General features: G+C 38.0%; 1 protein-coding gene across 2 annotated transcripts in view; it reads left to right on the plus strand.

The window, feature by feature from the left end:
* The window catches only part of atrx (ATRX chromatin remodeler), a 106356-nt gene that overhangs the window by 9235 nt on the left and 71531 nt on the right, over window positions 1–25590 (plus strand). Inside the window, exons 2-10 of one of the 2 annotated variants that reach the window (XM_088924636.1) lie at window positions 1300–1406; window positions 3938–3993; window positions 9405–9457; window positions 11779–11909; window positions 12349–12465; window positions 13355–13464; window positions 14721–14788; window positions 15859–18011; window positions 22500–22566. In XM_088924636.1, the coding sequence (XP_088780762.1) occupies window positions 1300–1406; window positions 3938–3993; window positions 9405–9457; window positions 11779–11909; window positions 12349–12465; window positions 13355–13464; window positions 14721–14788; window positions 15859–18011; window positions 22500–22566 (2862 nt within the window). The remainder of the gene's footprint in view (window positions 1–1299; window positions 1407–3937; window positions 3994–9404; window positions 9458–11778; window positions 11910–12348; window positions 12466–13354; window positions 13465–14720; window positions 14789–15858; window positions 18012–22499; window positions 22567–25590) is intronic. The other variant, XM_088924637.1, reaches the window with a different exon arrangement.

The raw sequence follows: 25590 nt of genomic DNA on the forward strand, positions 1-25590 counted from the left end.
CTGCTTATCTTTTTAGAAGAATGTGTTCCCTATAATTCTTTGGTTTTGTAAAAGTTGAAGACCTGGCATCAAGCACTGCAAAGATGTTTTTCGTTTTGCTAAAGCATGGTAGTTTCGGAATTCTAAGTGTACAATGAGGAATATTTGGCAGTTGTATGACTTTATGACATCAGAAAGCATCCTGGCCTCATCTGGTTTTGAACCTTGCAATTTTTCTGTCAGGTTGGCTCATGAAAAAAAAAACTGTGACAGAGTTAACATGGGGGCCATACCCACAGATTGGAGCAAAACAAAAAAAGGGAACTTGCACTGTTCCTGTTCACCACCTTCATGGAATTTGTCAGAAGGCCTTAGATTGGGGAGATATTTGGCAAACTAAATTTAACATTGGCAGTGTAAAGTGATCTATGAAGGAAGCAAGGACATGCACGGCATAACCTATAGATCATTCTGAGCTATAGACCGTTACTTATAATAAGGGATGTGTGTTTATGTAGGTCCCTTCTATGTGCATGGAACAACAATGAATATAGAGGGCTATAAAAATGTAGATTTTAATTCGGTGGCTGTTAGCTGTACATCCACGCTGTAGAAGCGTTAGGACATTGTTGCCTGATTTTGTCAAACCACAGTAACAGAATCCAGAATCGTTTGTGATCTCGGAAGCTAAACAGAGATGGGCTTGCTGAGTTCTGGGATGGTGGATCTCTAAGAAGAATGAGGTTGCTGCATAAGTGTTGTTGGTGGACCAGAATTTCTGAACCAATATACCAGTATGGTGACAAGACACTTCTTTCAGTACAGTGATGTTTTCTCGGAAGACATTTTAAACCAAGATCCTCATTATGTTCTCAATAAAGATCCCACGACAATGTTAAATTGTTCTTAGCTAAATTCCACTTTTGGCTTGCAGCACATAGCCTAACTAAATTAAAGATAACCCACAGAACTTCTTAAAGTGCAACAATAAACATGAACTCAATTTTCAATTCAGTGTTTCAGTTACTAAGAACAGGCTGCCTTTCTTAAAACAAGTGTTAGGTGTCGGGAGCAAGTTTCTCAGCCATGTTGCTGAGTACCTGTTGGCCTTTAAGAAACAATCAGTATAATTCTTGAATGAATAATTTTACTAGCAACCAAGCAAGAAGGCCCAAATTGCCTCTCATCTACCTCCTAATGTTTCAGAGGCAGCAGCTGGATTGTACCTTAACGTCAGCTTTACTTCTGTTACTCAAATCTTGGAAGGATCTAGAAGTACAGAATTTAAATCTGATTCCAACCTTGATTCTTTCTTTTCAGTAAGAGCAAGTTAAATACGTTGGTGAAGAAACTGCATGAATATCTCGCCCATTCATCAGAGGAATCTGAAGAAACCAGTTCACCTCCAGCTCCTGACAGATCACTGGGTAAGAGGACTGAAACAGTAGGGGCAGTGAAGTGAGGGAGATGTGGTAGCACTGGGGAGATTAAAGATTGATTAATATTTAAGTATACTGCAATGTATTGATTAGAGTGGTATAGAAATTGGTAAACTAGGATATATGTAAAGTATCCGACAATTTTTTTCACTCTACTGGGACCTTTTCAGTTTGGAGTTGAAAGTTTTTAAATCAACTTAATGCTATAGCCACATACTGTACGACACATGGAGGACCTCCTTAACCTCGCCTGCCTATTTGACCTGCAGATCTTCTGACATGCTGTGAACACTGACAGGAGAAGAATTGTCTCTCGCTATGAATACATTGATCTCTTTCGTGATCCGAATTCGGTGACATTAAGGTTCAAGCGCATACACCCCATTCCAACACTGTCCCATTATTTTTTGGAATTACCGATGATGCACGCACATTTTTAAACTGAATATTTTACTGAAAACTCAATTTGAATGATCATATGAGTGATCATTTATATAATTAAATGGACGTAATTTGCTGTTTCCCAAAATGTGAACGATTTGAAAAATAATAAGGTCAGGATTATGTCCCTATGGTGTTAGATTAAGCCTAAATATGTTAGAGTTTTCAGCTCCATCTTTCTTCTCATAATTATAATTTGTTTTGGGCATGTTGATACCAACCAACAATTCTTATTTTTTTATCCTAAATGTCAGAAATATTTTTAAAAAATCAAGAAAAAAGGACATTTTTGCCTCTATGGGTTATAAATGAAACTGTGCCATATGTGCTCTCTGATGTCTCCAGTATGTCTAATGTAGGCATTTCTTTATTTTCACAAGGTAGTGTTTAGTTTCAGAGCTTTTCCACGCAAATAATTATTGCTGCTTTAATCTGCAAGTTTTTAAGCCTGTGGATTGGGAACAGTGTAAATGACTGGGCAGTTATAAATGTGCAATTTAGAAATGCAGTCTGTATTTTTATGGTTCAGCATATGTGACCAAGTTGTTTAAATGCTTGCACTTTGCAAACAATATTATCAAACTACAGTATTGAAGGCTGAAATCTGTATTCCATAGATCTTTGGTGTAAAACGGGTAATGAAATATTTCAGTAGATATAGAAGCCATGTCCCATCAGCTGCTATCATTTGTTGAGATGAAATGGTCTTTTATGAGATATCAAAGAATGGACTGACTGGAGTGCATGTATTTCTTTGCATTAGTGTCTTAAGATATTGTGTGTGCACATTTTTATCAGGTGCAGGGTAGGACATCTAAGTACATTATGCTGCGATACATACAGTATGTGTTCGTGCTCAGTATACTTTAAACTCCAGGCCTCCTGACTGCAACTAGATATGAGTGTAACTAAAGTATGTTTTATGCTTCTTTTTGTAAATACATAAATATAACATTAATACTCGGCTCTTCAAGCAACTTCATGGGCTTAGCACTAGGGTAATAGGACCGTACAGGTGGTGACTATCTTAATCAAGGTGAAAAATGTATATCTAGTCGAATGCCTTGTCACAAACTTGTATTTATTTTTTGTTTTGTACCAGTAGCAATTGTGTAATATTGCAGATTTTGGTTAATCTAGTATGGATGGTCCTTTAAACGAACAATAAGAAACACCAATGTTCTGCACAAAGTAAGAATTAGTAGGTCTGGGATCAGAAAAAGGCAAACGCTGAGAACAGTGGTTTGACAATATAAGAACAGTATCAGTTTGTGCATTCACTGGAGTGTTTGAAGATGGTAACTGCAACAGCAGTAGCAATTATAATATTTGAATGATTTTAGAATGCTTACTAAGAAATGTCTATATAATAATTAGAGGTGCCAACAGGCTAAACATTAGTAGAACATGCAACAATATATTTGCAGACTTCCGTAAGCAGGTAACTAGACAATTTCCAACAGGTGAAATATGTTGATCTGAACGATTTCTGAAAGTAAAGGCTATGACAGGCTATGCGATTTGGTGTTCTAATTGATGGACTGGATCATGGAAGTAGCTGAATGCTCTTATAATTTGTTTTTCTTCTCTTATGATTTGTGACCTGCGATAATTACAAAATGACCTTATTTTGCAAAGCATTCACTCCTTTTTTTAAAATCATACTATGATTTCTACCTATGTTTATGTAGGATTTGATGTGGTGTGACACCTTCTGATGAAATGCCTGATAACCAATGATAGTGTAGTACAGTATGCCAGTGTTCTATTGTATTAAGTAGTATTTCAGATTTATAGAAAGTTAGCAATTAGAATGTAAATTTTGCATGCTATACCCACCATTTGTTTTCATAGTTTACAATACCATGTGTCCATGGTATCCAGTAACATTTTATACACCTGTTTTATGGAGTTGAGCTCTATATCAATTGCTCACTTTTCAAAGATGGTTGGAAATTGAGACCTAAAATGTTTAATTTCCGCAGTTTTCTGTTACAGGAACTGCCAGGTTATTGGACCCTGCTCCTGAAGTGCGAACTTATTCAGGTACACTGAACTACTCTGTTTTTTATCCACAGGTAAAATTAGCAAGAGTTTAACTAAATTGCACAGAAAGGACCAAGTCATGGAAGAGGTATGTTATCATGGTTTTCTCATGTTTTATAATTTTGATTTTTATAAAAAGATCATTTTGATGTAAACTTTCCATTTAAAAGCGAAACAATGGTTACTTACCAATTCTAATGAAAGCGATCTAAAGAATAGGTGCCAACACCCAATCCTCGAATATGTCACAACTGTTGACAGCCTGTCCAATGTGAAGCCTGTGTTTTATTAACCAAATTACTTTATTATATGTGTAGTTAAGGGTGAGTAGCAGAGTAATGTTGATAGCACCTGGGAGGTTTTCAAGTGGCTTAACTCATGAAGATCTTCAAGTTAAGGTTAGGTGAATCCCACTTTTATGGTTTGCTAAGTTCTCATGGTGTGGTTAAATGCTGCTGAGGTAAAGGTAGTTCGAAACTGGCCGGGGTCTCTTCAGCATACTGTGTAGCATTCTTGCATGTGTTGGTTTATAGTCCCACACTGCGACCTGAGTTACTTGTCCTGTGCCACCTAAAGTAATCATCTGAAAACCCTCCTGTTGTATTTTTCTAATTTGTTTTTAGATGAGATGAATGAACCTCAGGTAAGGGGGTTTTTGATAAAATGTCAGGATAACAGAAGCATTTGTTCTTCACAAGTTGCAAGTTAAATTGTGACAAAAGTGTGTTTCCTTACTATTATGCAGTATTCATTTGTATGATGTATTTCTTAAAGGAGAAGGTAATGATAATGAGGCTGTAAGATAAACACTCTGAGGCATCATCTAGAAACCCTCGCATTGTATTTTTTTTCTCATTTACAAAAGAACCGAACCATTTAAATAAGAAATTCAATGTGGGCTCATTCTCAACATGCAGCTATTTACCAGGCCACCACCAGTGAAACCATCAGGCCTTGGCAAAATCAAAGGATTTTGCAGCTAAGGAACTCATGACATAGACTTACTACAGGAAGCAACCCAGTGGGTTTAGGTGAGGAGAACAAAATCTCTGAGCCTTGCCAGCTAGTTTTCTGATTCCGGGTCTCCACAATTTACATTAACCTGTACTTCCAGGCTAGTATTATATAGTAACAACCAGTGCTGACAGATTGTGCTGTTAGTGCAGAAAGGGGGAAGGGTTCAGTGGTCAGTGTTGCGCTGGCTTCTACTGAAACATGTACACAGATTCAGGATTTGGCAACCAGCCTGGATGGTGATTCCTGGATGGGAGAAACTTAGAAAAGACTGCTTGTCCCTATTTTATAGCTATTATGCTGAATATTCGTTGGTATTCTTCAGTGTCGTTAAATGTCCAACTGTGCTATTTCATTGATCGGGCTAAATTACAATTGGGAGATCATCACAAAACTTGCCATGTTGCAGAGGAGGTTTTGGACTGAAGTCTGGTTTATGTAGTCCAGCACCTAAGTGTGTTGCAGTTACGTGATCCATTCATTGTCAAGTAGTTCGGGTCCTGGAGAGCATTGTAGTATCCCTTGTGTAGCAGCTTTTATATTGCTTCACCATTGGTGATGATGGGTCATGATGTCATCAGATTTAGTGGGCGTTTACTTGTGGCATGTTCGTCACTTGTGATCCTCTCTGGGCCCGTCAGTGGATTTATGAGAGATGACCACCAGCTTGTGTCCGAGTCCAGATATGCCTCCCTCTTGGAGCTGCAGACTAAGAGGCGTCAATGTAGGCACTCTATCACGGGGAGGTGTCAAAATGAGTCCAATTTATGGTGGCCTGTTTTGTGTTAGAGTCCCATCTCAGCAGCATTCCTAAGAAGCTGAGTCAAAGGATTTAAGCAGTTCCAGGGTCTTATTTTCAGTTCAAGGAAAAAGAAAGATTGTTATCTTTCTGAACACATAATTCTTAGCATATTCATAACCTTGGAGCTGCAAACAAAATCTTTCTCAGCAATGTTCTTCTGTAATATATACCATGAATGTGTTTTCAATCCTTAAATACATTTGATTTGTTGTAGGTAGGTCGTAAGGTAGGATGTATATTACAGAATATGTAAACTTGAATGCACTGCATGTTCTGTGGTTCTGTGCATTTAAGTACAGTTCTGTGCATAGTAAATTAATAAGCAATGCACAATCTGTTAGGATATCCATTAAATTACTGTGGAAGAACTTGTGCCAATCAAAAAATGCTATGTAGAATACTTTAATTTGCTGTATGATTCATGCTGTGTCATTTAACATTATTTACAATCAATTCCAGCCATGTTCTTTTTTTATTGAGAATTATAATCAGGTCTGTCAACTTGGTATAGAGAGAAATATCTGGTTTAAATTACTCTGGGGTTTTTCCACATACATCCTAAATTGTATTTTAGAATGGGGAGCTTCATCAGTGTGCAAGCTGAAACGAAATAACTAGAAGTTAAATCCACACTGAAAAGTTAAAAAAAAACACTTTTGAAACATTCGTTTTCTACTCATTAATGTGGAATTAACCTCTTAATTTCCATGTTATACCTTGTATTACCTAGCAGTTAGGTCAGCAAGAAGGTCAAAGTTCAGTTCATTTTAAGTTTTACCTGCTGCCAGCCAGGTTTTCAAGTAATCATAGTTAATCAAGTGATTATAGTTAGAAGATAAGAACACAGTGTTTAACAGACACTAACTGCTGTTCTTAAAATTTAGGAATAAAATGAAGAAATAGAATGTTTGAAAAAAGTCATGATTGTTTAACTTGATGAGTAACATGACAGAAAATAATATTCATGTACCTTGAGTAATGGCAGACTGAGTATAGAGTCCTGTTAAGTGGAGACTTCATACTATTTAATATATATTTTGAGATGTCTGTTTATTTAATAGCCCAGATATAAATATTCTTATCACATCTGGGAAGATTAATGAATATTAAAAACTGCATAAACAACGAGAAGTTTCCTAGAAAAGAAAAACTGAACTAGTTTGTTCTGTTTTTTTTGTCAAAAGGTGTAGTAGGAAAACTTTAAAAAAACGTGTTTTATCTTCGCCCTTTATTGTCTGATATTTCATACAGTTTTATTGAGCTTCTAGATATCTTTGCAAATATTCACAATGAAGGTGTAGACGATTATCACAAACATGAAAAAATAAATAGATTATAAACTAATTTTTATAAGAGATTATAATGTAATTAATATGCTGTCATGATATGATTGGATATTTATAATTAACATTTAATAAATATTAATTGGTAATATTTAACAACCATAAAATATTAACTTTAACCCCCCTGCAAATTCTTAGATTTAGATTCTAAAACTTACATTTATGTTTGGCAAACAAGGTGTGGCATATATGTAGCAAAAATGTGAATCTCAAGAGTGGTACTGAAGTTTTAAAACCTGCCTGAGGAAATATTTAAGCATTTGTTATCAAGGCAACATGCGGGAAAGATAAAATAAAATCACCAGTTAAAAAGTGAAAATGGTGATATTAAAATTACACGAGGTTACATTTAGCTATTCAATACACAATGTTTAATAATTAGATTTTGAATACTAATACTAGTCTGGCATTTTGTCACTGAACAGCAATGGGTAAAAGGAGTCGGAATGTTTTGAGCAGATCATATATTAAGGGATTATTATTGAAAACCTTCATCATATTTATAGATAATTATCTGAAGTGCTCTTACAGTTGTCCATTTGTGCATAGGTAAAAAAAAAAAGCATTGCGCTTAATTAACAGAGGAAAAGAAAATATCCAATATGTTGTAATATTCTAAAGAATGAACACTTGACAGAAATGGTCATTAATGCTGTCCGTCATTTCTCAAGTCTTGTGCACATATTAATTATTTTAAGGGTAATATTGTCTTATATTACTGTATGTTCTAATATACCCCTAGATGTTTGGATGTTTTACATAGCTTGCTGTTCACTCCTGGCACAGAACCTATTAAAGTTGCTGAGGAATAAAAGAAAAGCATCACAAAAACCTGTCCCTTAGTGTCAGTTATGTTTAAATTTGTATAATTGTGGTACCACAGAATCTCACCCTGCAGGTACAGAAAATAAACCCATAACAGAATTGAATTGACCAGTGTTTTCCTTTAAAAATAAATAGAACTGTTTATTGCCCCTGAAGAATTGTTTATTCTAGTGTGAAGGACACTAGGCAGACTCCTTCAATTAACCAATCCAAGCAAAATAATTGCACATCACTGAAAAGTGTTTACAGTATATGTGACTTAATTTATATTTTGAATAACTTGGTTTTCCTTAATTATATATCTGTTTTTATTATTTTAAAATTTAAAGATAAAGCTTATTTTTTGTTCAGGGTTTTACTCTAGTTGCTTTGGAAATTTTGCGTGGAACATTTATGGCTCTGGACAGCCCAAACAATTTTCGCCCAGTATTCAAACGTTGCTTGCAAAAATTGTGGAACATGCTCTTCTTAAGTCATCCGATTCAGGTGCTCTTTCTGCTCTTACTTTCCTTGAACTCAGTGCTGCTTTTGACACTGTTAACCATGACATCTTACTTTCCTGTCTTGAGGCTATGTTTGGAGTTTCCAACATTGCACTTAAATGGTTCAAGTCTTACCTTGCTGGTTGCCGAGACTTTGTCTCTCTTGGGGGGTGTTTCAGTTCTAAAGTTGGGCTCTTTAAGTCTGGCATTCCTCAGGGCTCGATACTGGGCACCCTGCACGTTCCCAACTGTTCAGTAATTAAGATCACATGTCTGAATTATAATTTCTGTACTGATGATACTCGGATAATGATGATTTTTATTGTGGTTATTTTATGGTTGACACAGCCCCCTATATCTAACCCTGAAATTGAATGTTTTGTGCCAACTTATTTTTTTTTCTAGTAAAATGAGGAGTTTTACATTTGAATTTCCAATCCCCAAATGGATCATATTGATGGAAAACATTGCCAAGATATAAAACATTATTTCTTGCACTTAGAGCAGTTAGGTTTTTAGTATTGTCCCAAATCAGTTTTGTGAGGTAATAGCAAGATAAGACAACAAGTATCATTCATGACAATATTTAATTGCATTTATTATATTTCAGCAAGTTCAGAACTCGGTAGCACTTAATATTAGCTCATTTAGAGGTTGGACAACAAATTAGCCCAGTACTAGGTTCCAGTCTCTTTTCATATTGATTGGGAAAATTAATCTACTTTGTTAAATTTCCAGGATCCTTTTGGCACCTTACACTCAGGCTATACTTTGTATCGTTATCCTCAGGGTTTGTCGGGAAACATTAAGTTGGAGGTCTTTAAGTATTTGGACTCCCTAACTATATATATCATTAGTTAGTGTCTTCATTAATTAATGAGTACCTTCATTTTCATCTGCCTTTAAATCCCAGTTCCAGAAGTTTAGTTTGAGCTTTTGCTTGATGTTTATAATGTGCCTCAAGGCCAGTACCCAGGCTTGGGGGTATAGATGGTGTTGTGTTTTCACATGCTGTGCCTTTCTGTTTCTACAGCCTGGCAGCTCCTTGGAGAGAGCCAAGTCTCCGTCATCGTCCCGGTCAAAGAGGTTAGTTCTGCTTTCCATCGATTCCATAAAGACAGTTCTTAAATGTGTATCCATGGTAAATTTCTATGGTTTTACTTAAGAAACTAATACAAAAAATAAAGTGATTAGATGGTGGTTCTGTGCTTTGTGGAAGATATTTTTACAGTAGAAGACTTTTTTTCTTGTTCTCCATATACAAATAAATTTCACTGCTCAATGGTGGAATGTACTCAACTGGAACACATGAAAACTTCCACCTACTCACTGTTCATTCCGGATTTCCTCTTGAGACTCCAGATATACCATTTGAAATCTGCTTTCTCTTTGCCAGGGGTTTTGTGAGTTTGGGTGTTGTTTGATGTTTGCAGGTAATAGGCAGGTGAAGGTTGTGGTACAGGTTCTGAATTCAAGAGTGAGTAGATTTCTAAATGCTTAAACCTGTCAAAGATGTAATTGTTTGAAGTGCTTTAACTTCTTATCCATCTTGAGCCCACAAATCTGCCTATCCTGGGGAATACCCTCATTGTGTAACCTTCAAGACTTTCAAGAGAAATAGTTTTTTTTTTATTTGAGCATTTTGTTTATTTAGAACAGGCCCAACTGCCTTATTGTGCTGTATCTGTTGCTGCACATGGCTTTGGCTCTGACAGAATGATTAAAAATGGCAGATATCTGCATGGAAGCATCCATACAATATCCCAAACATGTCTTTCATGAAAGCAAAGGATTGTTTTGCTCATCATGCAGTTTACCAGTGGACCCATTTTGAATCCACATTTTTGACACTTAAGAGTAGTTCCCACCAGGTGTTTGACAATACCAGTAAATACTGTTGATGCTGAAAGATCATATTCTCTCCCAAAATGTTGTTAGAGACAATGGCACTTCATTAAGATGGAAAACCTCTTACTGTACAGCATGTTGTACCAGAATGAATTGGAGGTTAAATAATTTGCTCATTTTAAAAGGACAACTTTTGATTAACATTTTATCTATATTAATCCCCACATTAAAGATGCCTTCAGGTGTTTAATTTATAGTCACAGAGGAAGTTTGGTCTGCAAGTGATTCTGTAACTTGAAACAAGTTAGTAATCCTTGTAATGGTATGACTCTTCTGGGTGTGCAACAGCCTCTTTCTTCTTGTTTTAAAATTGAGCTGGTTGTGGTCTCAACCAATACACCCCATCCTAGGGGAACCTGTTGAGGTACACCAAAGTCATGGTCTTTAGTGCACCGCTTTTTTTCCATGACTCTTTGAAATAAGTTGAATTGAGGTGTCTCTTTTCTATCTTTTTTCCTCTCTCTATGCAATGCATCGAGTGTCATTTTAACAGGGAGCGTATTTTCTAACTTGAAGGCTTGTTGAGGTTTGGAATGTGTATCTGCAATGAGACAGATTTCACAAAGTGGGAAATGGAAACCATAATCGTGTTGCGTTGCTACCAGTTCTGAACTATAATAATCGGACATGTTATAATGGAGTAGCGCCATAAATAAGTGGCTTGACTTCTGTATCCCACTTTGCTTCTTCATATGAAATGTAAATGTAAGTTGTCAGTGTGTTACAGTATGATCTTCCTCAAGTCCTCTTCTGAGTACTGTATTTGCACCTTTCATACAGTAATCATTCTGTCAGCATTTTTGAGACATAGCAGGATAAATTAAAAAAAAATCCAGTTCAATATTCCTGCCCCACACCTCCTGGCAGAAAGTTTCACTTTGGATTATTTAACGTGAAAGATAACATTAAATTTCAAAGGAACAAGTAATAGGTTTAATCCATGCTGAAAAAAAGAAGAAAGAGAACATAACGTTTCGGCCGTGGAGCCTTCTTCAGGTGTGCTTGAAGAAGGCTCCACGGCCGAAACGTTATGTTCTCTTTCTTCTTTTTTTCAGCATGGATTAAACCTATTACTTGTTCCTTTGCAGCCTACGCATGCTGACGCAGCTACCCACCTGAACTATTAAATTTCAAAGCTGCTGATGTGGTTTAAATACCTAGTGTGCACAAGGCCTTTGTTCTGTCCTCTCTAGATGTTAAAATTATTTTCAGAGATTATTTTTCTTACTAGCTATCGTAACCAAATCTGGAATCGCCATAAGTGTAATTCTTAAGCAGTCACCTCCTAAAATAGAAATATCCATCGGAAGTTGAAAGAATAATGTAAAAGTGGAATATCACAGGGTCAATCCAGCAGTGGTTTTGTAAAAGTGAAAATTTGTAATGACATTTGTGAGGACTCATTAACAGTGAGTACGAGTATATTTAGTGCTCACGGGGTTAAAGTCTACAGCTTTCCATTAAATATATTGATGATTGGTACCACTTGTCTTTTACAGGAAGCCTTCAGTGGTAACCAAATACACTGGAATAGATGATACAGATTCTTCAAATGAAAGTGGAAATGAAGATACAGTGCCCAATGACAGTGCTTCAGAGAGTAAACTCGATGTAAATAGATTGCCAAAAGGTAAGATTTATTCATCCTCAAAAATTAGTCTTAATCTCTACAATCCTAAATTTCACTTTGCAAAGAACAAATGAAAGCTTAAGTGATTAGCTGTGTTCATTATCAATGGAAATTACTTAATCCGTCCTGCTTTTTCTCTGAGAGACATCAGGAATTTGGAGTACTTTAAAGGGAAAGTGGTGAAACCTGTTGTTTTCAAAAGAACAGTTATGAACAGAATTCTGACATTGAAAAACAATCTGTCAGGATAGCCTCAATCAGATCCTCTCTTAGACTTCACGTCAAGAGACTGAATATTTCTGCCTATCTGCATAACTTAACTCCTCAAGCCCTGCGATGAGTCTTGTGGGTCTTCTCCACACTAGACAATGAGAGTGAGGTGTGAAAAAGGAGGAAGCAGAAGATAATCACAAAATCTCTCTCTCTGAATTCCACTCAGGAACAGTGGTGGTTCAGCCAGAACCTGTGTCAAACGAAGTGAAAGATGATTTCAGAGGCCCTGAGTTTAGAAGCAGATCTGGCAAACCTAGACCAGAACTCTCCAAAAAACGAGGAGGTGAGTAGAGCTATGATACATACCTGTAAGTGCATGCGGGTATTGGTCTTCATTTTCTTTCTGGGGATTTTCTTCTTTATTTTAAGGGATTCATAATCTCTTACAATACTTCTTATTTATGTGGTAAAGTATTGGTATTTATTATATAATGAGCTCTGTAATAATTCCATTTGAAATACACAAACCAGCCATCCTCTAACTGGCCAATCTGTCCCTAAGGGCTGTATACTGAAACAATTCTAATCATCAGTCCTAATTTAGCCTAATTTGTTGCATGTGGTATGCTTGTGTATTTAATAATATTTTGTGTGTGGTGACTTCCTGGCTGAGTTGCTGTCATCCCTGCACAGAGGTTCCTGATTGGAGGAGCTTTGGAATTCAGATAGTTGATTGGAGAGATACCTACAGTTGATAGTTACACAGCTATTTGTTTGTAACATGCAGCTGAATTTTAAAGGCTTTTCAGTAAAAATATTAGCTGTGCAGATGTTTAATGTATCCACTTTGAAGTTCAGTCCAGTGTGAAAATTTCAAGGTGCTTGACATGAATATAACTTCAATCCACAAGCAATGCACTATGCTGAAGGAATTTAAAAAGACAAACTTTGCATTCTCTGCTTAGAAGATCATCAGGCTGCCCTTTTCTTTTCTCTCAGCTGTGATATAGTGCAATCATAAGAAATGTGCTTGTCCTTCTAAACACCGATGATTTAAAAACATGCCCCTAAACACTTTCTGATTCATAAAGCAAACCTTTCCTGGTAAAAGACAGATCTTTTCTGATGCATCTCAGCCTCCACTTGACCACTATAAATATGATTCAAAGCATGTGGTCCAAAATGCCATCTTTGTTTAAGATGCCCACCTGCATTATTTTTGTTTTTCACAGATGAACGTTTACATGGAATTGTCAGCTGCACTGCTTGTGGACAACAAGTCAACCATTTCCAAAAAGATTCCTTTTTTCAACATCCTGTGCTTAAAGTGCTTGTTTGCAAGGTAGGTTTATGAGTAGTTGGAATGACTGTGGCACACCTGCCGTGATCATAATGTGAATACCTAAAGGGCATCTTTCAGTTAAATGGGAACTACAGTACAGTTTCTCAGACCTGTTATTAAATCTCAGTAACAAAGTCAATTCATTGGGGGTGTAGAACAAATTTATAATTCAGCACAAAGTCGTGAACTTTGTGAAAGTACTGTAAGTTGCCATGTGGTTGCAAACCCCTGGTCTCCCCACGGACAAGAGTTCCCACAAATTGATGTGAAGCAGCCCCATCCTGCTCCCTAGTCACTCTATTGACTGTTATGTTATGAGATGTTAGAGTAAATTAAGTACAGGTTGTGCAGCAGACATTTCACTACAATAAGTTTCCAACATGACCTGCATACAGAGTTAACAAGTAAGTTCCATTTATTTGCATAACTGTCTTGAGGTCTAGAGCAATATTTTTATTGGGTTGAAAGAGATGTGTTCACAAGCCTGCTTGCTTACAGTGTAATAGGGCCGCTTCACATCATTAGAAGTTTTGTTGCCTCGTTCTGAATCGCAGAAAATGACGCTGTGCACACCTGGAAATTTAATCTATGATTTATGTAAATTAGTGGTTTTACAAGTAACCGTACATTTTGCTTTTATTGCGGTTGAAAATGTACTCATGGATACTGATTCTATCTAGCCTAGAAATATAAAAATAGCATTGCTGTTCCCCTTTAATTTGCAGTGGTCGAAACCTCATTACTTGCCCTTTAAACTGTTTTGTCACAATAATTTCCCATGCTTCTTCTTTAAAATCGGAATATTGTAATGTGCTGATTGTCGGATGAGAACACATTTTAGATTAGATCTTTTAATTCAGTTCAATTCAACTAAAACCCCAGACCATTAATGAACCAGGATATAAATGATTAAATGTTTTAATATAGGTATTGAGTGTGAAAAGATTTCTGTAGGATTATTGTACATTGGCCTCTAAAAGAATCTTACATTTTTATTTTATAATACTACACAATATAAATTCCATTAATTGTAATTACTAATCAGGTTTACCTTATGTTGTGGAAGCTATCACAAATGTATAAAGAATTCCTTAGATAATTTGTTAACTATTGTAATTCATTTTTGTTTGTGGATTTAACATTAATACTTCACATTACATTTTAAGTTTTGTCCATGTTAAGCTGTGGGGACAGAAATTCCATTTATATATCAGAATTTTATGTTGATTCTAAAAATATCTTTTGTATGTTTGTAGGCCTGCTTCAAGTATTACATGAGTGATGACATCAGTAAAGATGCCGATGGAATGGATGAGCAGTGCAGGTAGGATGTTAAATATGTAAAATACAGTGCTAAAAGAAGTAGAGCACAAGGAGATTAGCATGCATTCATAAAATCATGTACAGTTGCATGTGGGGAAAATCCCAACCGAGCGGAGGTTGTTTGAGTAATATTCTTTGAAAGTGATCAACAGTTTTTCTATAATTTTGTGGCAGCTTCATGTCTCAGATGCTTCACACACCTTTTCTAGCTCTGAGGCTGTAGAGCATTAAAATTTAACCTGTAAATTCCATTTGGAAACCTTGTATCTTGAGCTTGCCTGCTCAAACTGTGCAGTATGAGGGTGAATTGTATGAAATGTGTTTTTTAAACTCTTTTGAAGTATGAAAAAGTATGAAGAAGACAAATTCTCATTTAAGATTTTAAACTGTATTTTACAGTTTAGTTAAGTTATTGTTACTGCAGTATGTCCAAAATTCAGCAGCCAGAATCCTGACCAGGTCTAGTGAAAGTGATCACATTACTCCTATCCTGGAGTCCTTGCACTGGCTTCCTGTCAAATTCCGTGTGGACTTTAAAATCCTCATGCTCACCTATAAGGCTCTGCATGGCTTGGCACCTCAGTACCTGTCTGAACTATTATCACCCTACTCCCCACCTCGCAACCTTCGCTCTTCTAATTCTGGTCTCCTTACTGTCCCCCAAGCCTGTCTACATTGTATGGGTGACAGGGCCTTCTCCTGTTATGCCCCAAACCTCTTAAACTCTCTGCCCAAGGATATCAGAGAGTCACCTTCTCTAAACTCCTTCAAATCCAGACTCAGAACTTTCTTCTTTAGAAGAGCCTTTACTTAACTGGTTCCATTTTTCACCCCTCTGCTTTTCTTAGTACCACCATCCACGGTCTCCTCTGTGTATTGTAATTGTGTTTTATCTTATGTATTCTTCTTATTTATTGTTGTTGTCATTCTGTAAAGCGCTTTGAGAAGCCACCTTTAAAGGTGCTATATAAAATAAAGTTTATTATTATATTGTCCTATCTTCTGATGAATGTGAGGTTGTGCTTTTGATTATGAATTTATTTACATGTGAAATTTATCCTTTTTTTTCAGGTGGTGCGCCGAAGGCGGTAACTTGATTTGCTGTGACTTTTGTCACAATGCCTTTTGCAAAAAATGTATTTTGCGTAATCTGGGAAGGAAGGAACTGTCTAGCATCATGGACATCGAAAGCAAGTGGTACTGTTATGTATGCAGCCCAGAACCTCTACTGGACCTGGTTACTGCTTGCGACAGCGTGCTAGAAAACTTGGAGCACTTATGGAGTCAAAGCAAAAAGAAAGCAAAAGCTGAGAATGACAAATCAAACCGGGATGAGAACTCACGCAAGCATGTGCAGAAAGATAAAGCTGCTTTAAATGGGAAGGAGAATGGTTCAGACAACCTAAGTTCAGGGACTATTACTTTTTCTTACAAAGCATTGAAGGTACCAAAAGAACTCATTAAAAAAACTAAAAAGCTAGTGGAAACCACAACTGGTTTGAATACTACTTTTGTTAAATTCATACAGCAGGGCTTAGAAGAGCAAGGAACCAACTTGATTAGATTAAGACATTTGAAAGCATTTAAATCAGTATTAACAGATTTAAAGAAAGCCCATTCTGCGCTAGAGGAGGCCTTGGAGCAGGAATTCAAGGGCTTAGAGCTTTTAAACGGAGATGAGGCTGTCTGTGAGGTCAATAATGGTAGCTTAAAGCCACAAAAGGAAGATACTGATGGTGAGTTGTTTGTTACTGACAGTACAGATGTTGGCTTTCAAAAAAAAGATGACCCTGAAGTAGAGGACACTGTAGATTTTTCTTCAGTGGATGCTTTGGAAGAAAATGAACATGGAAACACTGAGTGTGTTGTCCAAGATGATGCTGAAATGAGAGAAAGTCCCGCACCCTCCCCTGGAGAAATTGAAGAGCCCATGGAAGCAGAAAGTGAATCCAAAGAAAAGAATTCCCGGGACTCTGAAAGGAGCTCTGACTGCGAGGAAGAGTCAGCTCCAGCCTGCGAGTCCTCCCTTGATAAGGAAATCGTCACGGTGCCTTCTTCTGTCCCTGACGAGCTTTTTGAAATGGCAGACTCCTCTGTCGACATTTCTGATATGGCAGAGGAGAATGTACGCAGTCCTTTGGAATTTCGTAAAACTTTGAAATTGTCCAGTATAAATTCGGTTAAGTCCTCAAATTTAGACACACCCGCTGCCATGGTAACTAAAGAGCTTGTGGTGAAGTTGACCCCTGTGCCACTGGATGGGTCACCAAGTTCCTCCTCCCAAAGAAAAGAGGACCAGGAAGATGAAGACTGTGAAGAGGAACCTGCCCATGAAGAAAATGAGGACTCGCTTGCACTCGAGGAGGGGCTAGAGAATAGACATTCTCCTCGAGTCAAGACTACGCCCTTGAGGAGACCCGCTGACAGTAACAGTGTGCAGACACACACACCTGACAACAGCGAGAGCGACACAGACCATGACAGCCCTGGAACTAAGCTGCAGTCCAAGCGTGGGGAGAAGCCAGATGGGCCATCGACGAAGGGGAACAGAAAAACAGTAGCGCGGCCTGCTCAGTCCAGCAAAAACACAGAAGACTCGGATTCTGAGGAAATTCCTGCCATCCTACTGCAGACCGCAGCAATGGCTCCCACCTCCCCCGAAGCAGAAAGTAACGAGGGCTCTCCTAAAAGCGTCAAGAGAAAATGCTTGTTCAGCTTAAGGAAGAGCACCGCGCCCTCCCAGGACAAGAAAGCAGCGAAGCGCAAGTTGAAAGGGTCATCCTCCGAGTCTGACCCTGATGTGAAGGGGGTGGCCAAGAAGGCGACAGGTGCAGCCAAAAAAAGAAGGCAGAAAGGTTCAGACTCCTCGAATTACGACTCGGACCTGGAGAAAGAAATGAAGAGCCTCAGCAAGCTGGAAGCTTCCAAGAAGGGAAGTCGGCGATCTAAAAAACAGAAAGAAAAGGATGATGAAAAGGTATCGACTTCCCTCTCTAGCGTGTCGCTAGATGAATCTAAAGAAAAGTCAAAGACTGTCAAAGCAAGAAGCAAGGCACAGAAACCCAAGAAGACTGAAGAGTCCTCCTCCTCCCCGTCCTCTTCCAGTGAAGATGAGAAGGTGCCAGTGGAAGACAGGGGAGAGGGCAGCAGTGACGATCAGAAGATTAAACCCATTATAGAGCAAATCACTGGGCCCAAAGTTGAAGCATTTTGCCAGTCATCAGGTATGTTTTAGACGACGCTTGTATTGACACCAGTGCTTAATTTGTTCTCTGCCCAGCGACGGTGCTGTGAAGGTTAAAGCTCATAACTGATCCATTAAAACCAAAATATCATTAGTTCTGTTAATTCACTTGCTTGTGTAACTCATTGTTTTATGCATATACAGCAGGGTCTCGACAGTGGTGTCTGAGAATGCGGTTAACAACTGCTGAAGGTTGTTAACCGCAACTTTAAAATTAGCTGCACAGCAGATTAGGTTCATGAGACGAAACTAACCAGTGAGCAAGCCTCACCCTGACACTTTCCCAATTACCCATTAAATCCACATCTCAACATCGTCCCATTTTTATATTGTAATGAAGACTCCCGTTTCATGTTAGCGTGGGGAATGACAGGCTGGAGATGACTTTACAGGCTCACTGACCGTTTTATTACCCGTTTTATTACAGTGGGGTGCGATAATCATGGAGGTGAAGACAGAAAGTGTCAATTCATGTTTTAGCTGGTTGCTATAGGTTTGTAATTTCTGCTGTTTATTTTAGTTGATTTAGTATTATTTTAAATGAACTTTAAGCCAATGCATAAGTTCTTTAATCGACCTATGTAACCCTTCCTTATATGCTTTTTTACCATGCATACTGTATACTGTAGTACATTATGAGACGATATGGGGATGGGCTTTGTTTATATGCGAATCCAGCTATTTGCAGCAGTTCACTGCACCAAACCCTCACGAAAGTTGAGACCATACTGTATTTGATTTCTATAAGGAACATCTTGCAGAATTAAGGTTACTCTGCACTAGTCATGTGTTTAACGTTTTTTTAGGCACTTCTGTCTCCCTGATATGACCCTGTTGTGGTCAGTGATGTTATCTACAATGGCAGCACACGCCTGTGAGTGAGAGGCTCTGCGTATTGTTCAGTTTTTTAAGTCATCAAGTAAATGGAGTGTAAAACACTGCTATATAAAAATGTGCTATATAATGCTAGGTACGTGTTTCTTTTATTCAATACTAAACCAATATGGTGTCCCAACAGCCCGCTATCCCCCCAGACATAATAGGATGGTTGTAGAGCTGCGGAGGGGCCCGTTAGTCCCTATTTTCTGTGAACTGTCATTCAAAATCCTATGGTTACAGTGCTTGACAAATTGATGGGTTAGACAGCCAATTAGGTGTCGAACCACTTTTCAGATCCTGTTTGGAGTGAAGTTTATTTAGATAATTGTTTTAAAGGTGAATTGCTTAAAACTCACTGTGGAAGTGGAGAACTACAAGGTGCTTTCCAGGCTCCGGTGTTCATCGCACAGTGACAGTGACATAGCCTGGAATTATAACGGAATTCACATAGAATTAAATGAATTAAATAGTACGTTCTTTAATTACTGACCATATTCTTTGTCTGTATGGTTTTGGCGCTATATTTGCCTTATCATTGAAAGATAAGGAAAAGAGAGGAGAAAGAAATAATAATAATAATTGCTTACACTTATATAGCGCTTTTCTGGACACTCCACTCAAAGCGCTTTACAGGTAATGGGGACTCCCCTCCGCCACCATGTGCAGCATTGACCTGGATGATGCGACGGCAGCCATAGTGCGCCAGAACGCTCACCACACATCAGCTATCAGTGGGGAGGAGAGCAGAGTAATGAAGCCAATTCATAGATGGGGATTATTAGGAGGCCATGATTGGTAAAGGCCAATGGGAAATTTGGCCAGGACGCTGGGGTTACAGCCCTACTCTTTTCGAGAAACGCCCTGGCATTTTTAATGACCACAGAGAGTCAGGACCTCAGTTTTACGTCTCATCCGAAGGACAGCGCCTGTTTTACGGTAATGTGTCCCCATCACTATACTGGGGCATTAGGACCCACATGGACTGCAGGGTGAGCGCCCCCTGCTGGCCCCACTAACACCTCTTCCAGCAGCAACCTTAGTTTTTCCTAGGAGGTTTATGGCTCTTTTTAAATGCAAGAGGTCACTAAATATAAATATCGGATACCTCTTCCCTCAATGTAATGAAACAGAACCATCAAAACAAACTTCATTTTTAGATTTAGATATCTAAAGTCAAGCGTTAGTTGCCGTAGACATCCATTAAAATTGATACTGTTTGTAATGCAGGCTGGGATCCTGACACACAGCTTTATTTTATGGTCAGAATTCCCCACACTTTGATATTTTTAAGTCTACTCAAATATTCATGCAAACAAATCCAAGAACTGAAAAAAATTATTCACGCACGAACAGTGAACAAGCTCAGTGTTAATGTTTTTAAAAATCAATACAGATGTAAAACACTAATACATTTTCACTTACAGTTGATTTGCTAGAAACACATTTGTGACTTGCTGGCCATGCAACATATGTGTATTGTATTCAGTATTGGAAATTCGACTTAGGAAGAACTCTGCTAATTTAATAATTTTTATGTATAAAATTAAATTATACCAGGTGGCATGGAAGTGCACTGGTGAGCATTGTTTCCTCAGTGCTGGGAGAGGTGGACTGCAAATATTTCATATAGATAAGGGAACGTGCTGAGCAGTGTTAATCACTAAAGCCATTGTCACACCAAATGAAGCAACTTATGCACAAGGAGTGCAATATAAAAAACATTCTTCAACCACGAAGAGAAGCATCTAAAAGTAAAAGATACGAGAATGTGTAATTAGTGTTAATTTGCAGTTGCTCAATCTGTTTAATGCATGCTAATACATGCAAACGATGAGGAAAGATATTACTGAGGGGATGCGTGCGGTATTCAAAAGATCTTCCTAACAAACATAAAGCGCACCTTAACTCTCTTGATATCACTGATAGAAAGCAGATGTAATTAAATAAAATCTTTAGCTTTGGAAATGCTGATATGTTTTCAAACCTGCAACCTGCAACCACGTTGTATCTCATGACCGTGGCACTCCTTGAAAAGTTACAAATATCACTTATTAGAGAGCAAGAAGGGTACAGGGCTGAAAGGACTGAGTTCACTGAAAAATACAACAATACAAACAGGGCAAAACAAACAAATGTGTATCAAAGGAAGAAATGTTCAGACAAATGTGCAGTCTCATTGGTCTCCTCTTTTACAGCACAACTGAATTTCGCTTGGGAAATTTGGGGTACAGTTTTTGGCCACAAATATTTGTACTTGTTTAATGATACATTTTTACACAGCAGACACATTTTTATAAGTGATATATTTCACTGTAAAAGTTTTCAGCTTAAAAAAAATAATTGTCAAAAATGTTTTGATGATAAAATATTTACAATATTTTGTTATGGTCCGAAAAATGATTGTTCTCCTACACTTTCCCTCACTTCTGTGCTTTATAGCTGTACCTTTTATAATCAGTGGTCCCTATGTTAATTGTAATTTCCTTAAGACACACCTTATCTTAGGGGTACTGGGTGTTTAGACACCCCTTACCTACTCTTTGAGTAGGTGACTAAAAGCTGAGCTACTCTTTGACAGACAGCCTTCTGAGAACACTTGTCTTGCTACATCAATTAAGAGTTCATCACCTTGTGAATACTACCTTATGTATGCTTGATAGACGTGTCTTACAAATTAGTTTTTACACCTGTTTTTTTACACTTGATTTTTAAACACCTTTTGTGAGTAAGATGATCCAGCTTGGGCATGGGCAATAGACTTGCCCAGAATGCAGGAGATTCTCTTATTTTGTACCTTTAAATTATTAGGCAGCATCAGTTCTAAAAAAGACAGATTATACTGGGGAGTCATTGAGTGCAGGTGGTTGTTTGATCTTAGGAACACTTTGAAAGTATTTCGGATTCATTGATGCATCTGATGAACTTTAACAATCAGTGCGGTTAGTGGTTAGTAAAATAAATTGGTAGGAAATGCCAGTCGCTTTGTACACTGCGATGGCAGATGTCCAGTAAGCTTGCTGAATTCCTAGCTAGAGAATTAACCATTGAGTTCCATGTTGGTTTGAATGGAAATATTTTCCTACAATTCTAGCTTAATGCAGAACTGCTGGTCTAAATTAGCAATAATCAATCTTGGTCCTGGATTGCCACTTTCTGGTATGTGTTTTAGGATATTTTTAAAATATTGAAAATGGGTTATATAAAAAAATTTGCTTTTATTAAGTGAGGAGGAGCAAATTTTGGAAGATAATGTGACAGCTGTGTCCTGGTGCAGATTATGGGCCTTGATCACTAAATGGATATTCACCATAGTTAAACTAAACTGCTTTGATCAGTTCATTTTTACTTATTGATTCATTGCATCATATAAAAACTAAACTTATATTCTTACGAATGGTCTTGTCTATATAAACAGAGCATAAAATGAGGGGTGCGTTTGTTGCCAGAGCTTTGCATCACCCACAGGTATTTAAGATTGTGTCTCTACATCAGCAGAAAGTTTGGGGATCAGATAGCAGACGATCTTTACTGCTAGGCCACAGTGCTGTTTGTAAAGACTAATGTGACCAGCTTTTGTTCTCCCTTTTAGGAGATGAAGCAGAGGTCAAACATGGTCCTGCATCACCTGCCGACGACGACGATGATCCGGAGAATAGGTATGATTCCAAGAAAATGGACATAACGATTATAACACACCCTAGGCGTGGGGGCAAGGCAAAGCATCGGAACTTCAAGCGGGGTGCAAATACCGGGACCTCCTGCTTTGTCAAGACTCGGTCACAAACGACTTCCTGCTGCCTTAGCCAAGCAGCCACCAAACACAGACCTCTATTGCGGCAACGAAAACGTATGAGATAAACCTTTTCACACACCTTGCTTAGGGTGTGTTATAAATGTTATAGAAATGTTCTGTCATTTTGGATTGTTTACTGAGCAAACAAAACTGGACCATAATAGAAAATGCTTTAGTCCTGTGGTTTACTGTACAATTAACATATGCAACTGGTCATCCTTAAACTGAACATTTGGTGCCGGATGGCTGGGCCACACTAGGTATACTTTTAAACGTCTGTAGCTGGAAATGTTCTTCACACATGTTTAATTTTTTCAAAGTAAAAAAATACTGCTGTCACATTTTTGCACCAAACTGTGCTTTAAGGATGGCTGATTGGTACACCTGACAACATTAATGATCACTGGTTTCAGCTTAGAATTTAAGTGTTAAATAAAACCTTACTTGAAGTATTATCAGTTAAGGGGATGGGTTGTGTTAAGTCTTTCATTCTTCTTTCCTAGTTCAGTATTATAAGTATCTCTGAAACATTCGTTCTGAAATGCTTTTAGATTGCGATGTTTAGTGCCTGAACTACACCAAAAAGAATATTCAATGTTAATTTTACCATAGAAAAATGTATTTAGTCACTTAAAATGTAGTCACATTTGTAAATAGTCTAAAATAATTTATTATTATAATCAGAAGTAAATTTTAATATAAAAGTTGGTTCACCACAGCTAGGTATTTCTTTATAAAAGCCGCTCGGTTCTAGAAATTATCGGAGAAATGAAAACGCATCTATAGCCTACACTGCAAACATCCAGCTGCTACTGTTGAAATAGGTGATACTGTAATACTGAGGTCTGTTTATTTGTATGTAGAGAGGCCCTATATCAAAGTATTTCTTAACTTCCTTATACGATGGAAACAAATTCGTGATAAATCTTTTTATAAAATAATTAGTATTAGAATGGAACCTATTTATACTTGAGGAAAAAGATTAATGTTTCTTTGGATCAATACCAGACTTGCATTGGTTATATAGAGTGCTGCACAGACTATTTTTTGATTGACAAATGTGAAGTGGTAGAATTCTGATTGGACCATGTGTATTAAAAGGGTGGTATCTGAGGCTTTTGAATGACTTGATCCTGTTAGACTTGTTTGTCCAGAGGTTTCCTAAGGGGCGCTGGTGACTTTATACTGAGCTTTCCTGGGTTTGCTATGCAGCTCTGACCCCAGTGGCTGCCTGTGTATTAAGTGATGTTGCCCTTTTCTTCTTAATGGCAACATCAGGTGTCCTTCTGATGGCATAGAATTTCTGCTGGTGCTGAGTTGTGGCCTGCTGGTGCACTTTCCACCATGTTGTCATTTTGTCTTGTGCTGAGGAAAGGTTTTTTGTGATGACCCAAACCTATCAAAAGAAAATCTGGACTCACCGACAGGTTCGAGAGCACTGGAATTCCCAGAGTTAGAAAATAAGAGGATGGGGGTCCTGCAGCTTGAAAATAGCAGGGTGTCATCCAGGCTAGTATTCCCAGTAGCACTACAAGAAAAAACCATGCCCTGCACATGTAGAGGTATTTGGAAAAAGTACCCCTTTGTATGGTGCAGGAGCTACAGCTATCATAGGGCGGGGTTCCTCTCCTTCAGTTGCCTCTAGTATGGATTTTCTAGTGCATAGTGCATAAAAGCAATCAAAGTGTCATTACCATTCAGCCCATCATGGACGTTTGGATCCTAGTAGCTAATTGGTCAGAGGATCTCATCTGATAATTTTTTAAGAGAAGCCAGTGCATAGTTTTGACGGAATTGCTAGATAACTTATTCCAGATTCCCTAAACCCTTTGTGTAAAAAAAAAAGTGCCTCCCTCAATTTAACATTAATCTCGCATGTCTAAACACTTAAACATGCACATTCATATATGTACATGCAACATATATGTATTATATACTGTACTGGAAATTCTACATGGGGAAACTAATTTAATAATTTTTATGTATAAAATTAAATGGTACCAGGTGTCGTGGAGGTGCAGTGGTTAGCATTGCTACCTCTCAGAGCTGGGGCCCTACCTACCAGCCCTGGGCTGCTATCTGTGTGGAATTGGTATGTTCTCCCTGTTAGTGTGGTTTCTTACAGGTGCTATAGTTTCCTCCTCCTGCAGTCCAAAACCATATTGGTAGTTAATTGGCTTCTGGGCAGATTCATCCTAGGTGTGAGTGTTTGCGTGTCTGTGTTTTTGTCTGTGTATCTGTACTGATGGACTGGTGTCCCATCCAGAGTGTATCCTGCTTTTTGCTCGCTGTTTGACAGGACAGGCTGCGGCACCCCCACCCCCTAAATTTTAAGAAAATGGATGTACGTGTGAAATAATACCAGATACGGTATTGTACTGACACTGGCTGTGCAACTTCCTGCTTCCTGAAGGCCTGTATGAGTATTGGCAGTGATAACATTTAAAAAAGGATGAATTTGTGGCTTCTGGAAAAGAAGTGTTACATGAACAAGAGTGTAGAAATCCAAGGTTAGCAAAGGACGGTTAACTCCTGTTAACAGCTGCACAACTTAAATGTTTCACCCATGGCTATATGTAAGACAGGCTTGCGAGGGTTCATGAAATGAGTCCGATTAACAGGAGGCCGAAGATAAAAAAACTACAATACCCAAATGTGCTGTTTCCTCACTGCGAGTTCTCTACATGATGGTACATGAAGATCCAGTAGACATGTTGAGTCTACTGACCCTTGTATCAGCTATGGGCGATAAGTTTTCAAGAAAATTAAGATGCACATTAGGACAAAATGGTCTGACTAGCACATTCAACAAAAGATTCCACGCAACTAGCTGTCCATTGGACCATTTTATGCTTCAAAATTTCCAATACATCATATAGGTGCATGT

The sequence above is a fragment of the Atractosteus spatula genome, chromosome 9, assembly GCF_055471065.1.
Source record: "Atractosteus spatula isolate fAtrSpa1 chromosome 9, fAtrSpa1.hap1, whole genome shotgun sequence".
Classification (NCBI taxonomy): domain Eukaryota; kingdom Metazoa; phylum Chordata; class Actinopteri; order Semionotiformes; family Lepisosteidae; genus Atractosteus; species Atractosteus spatula.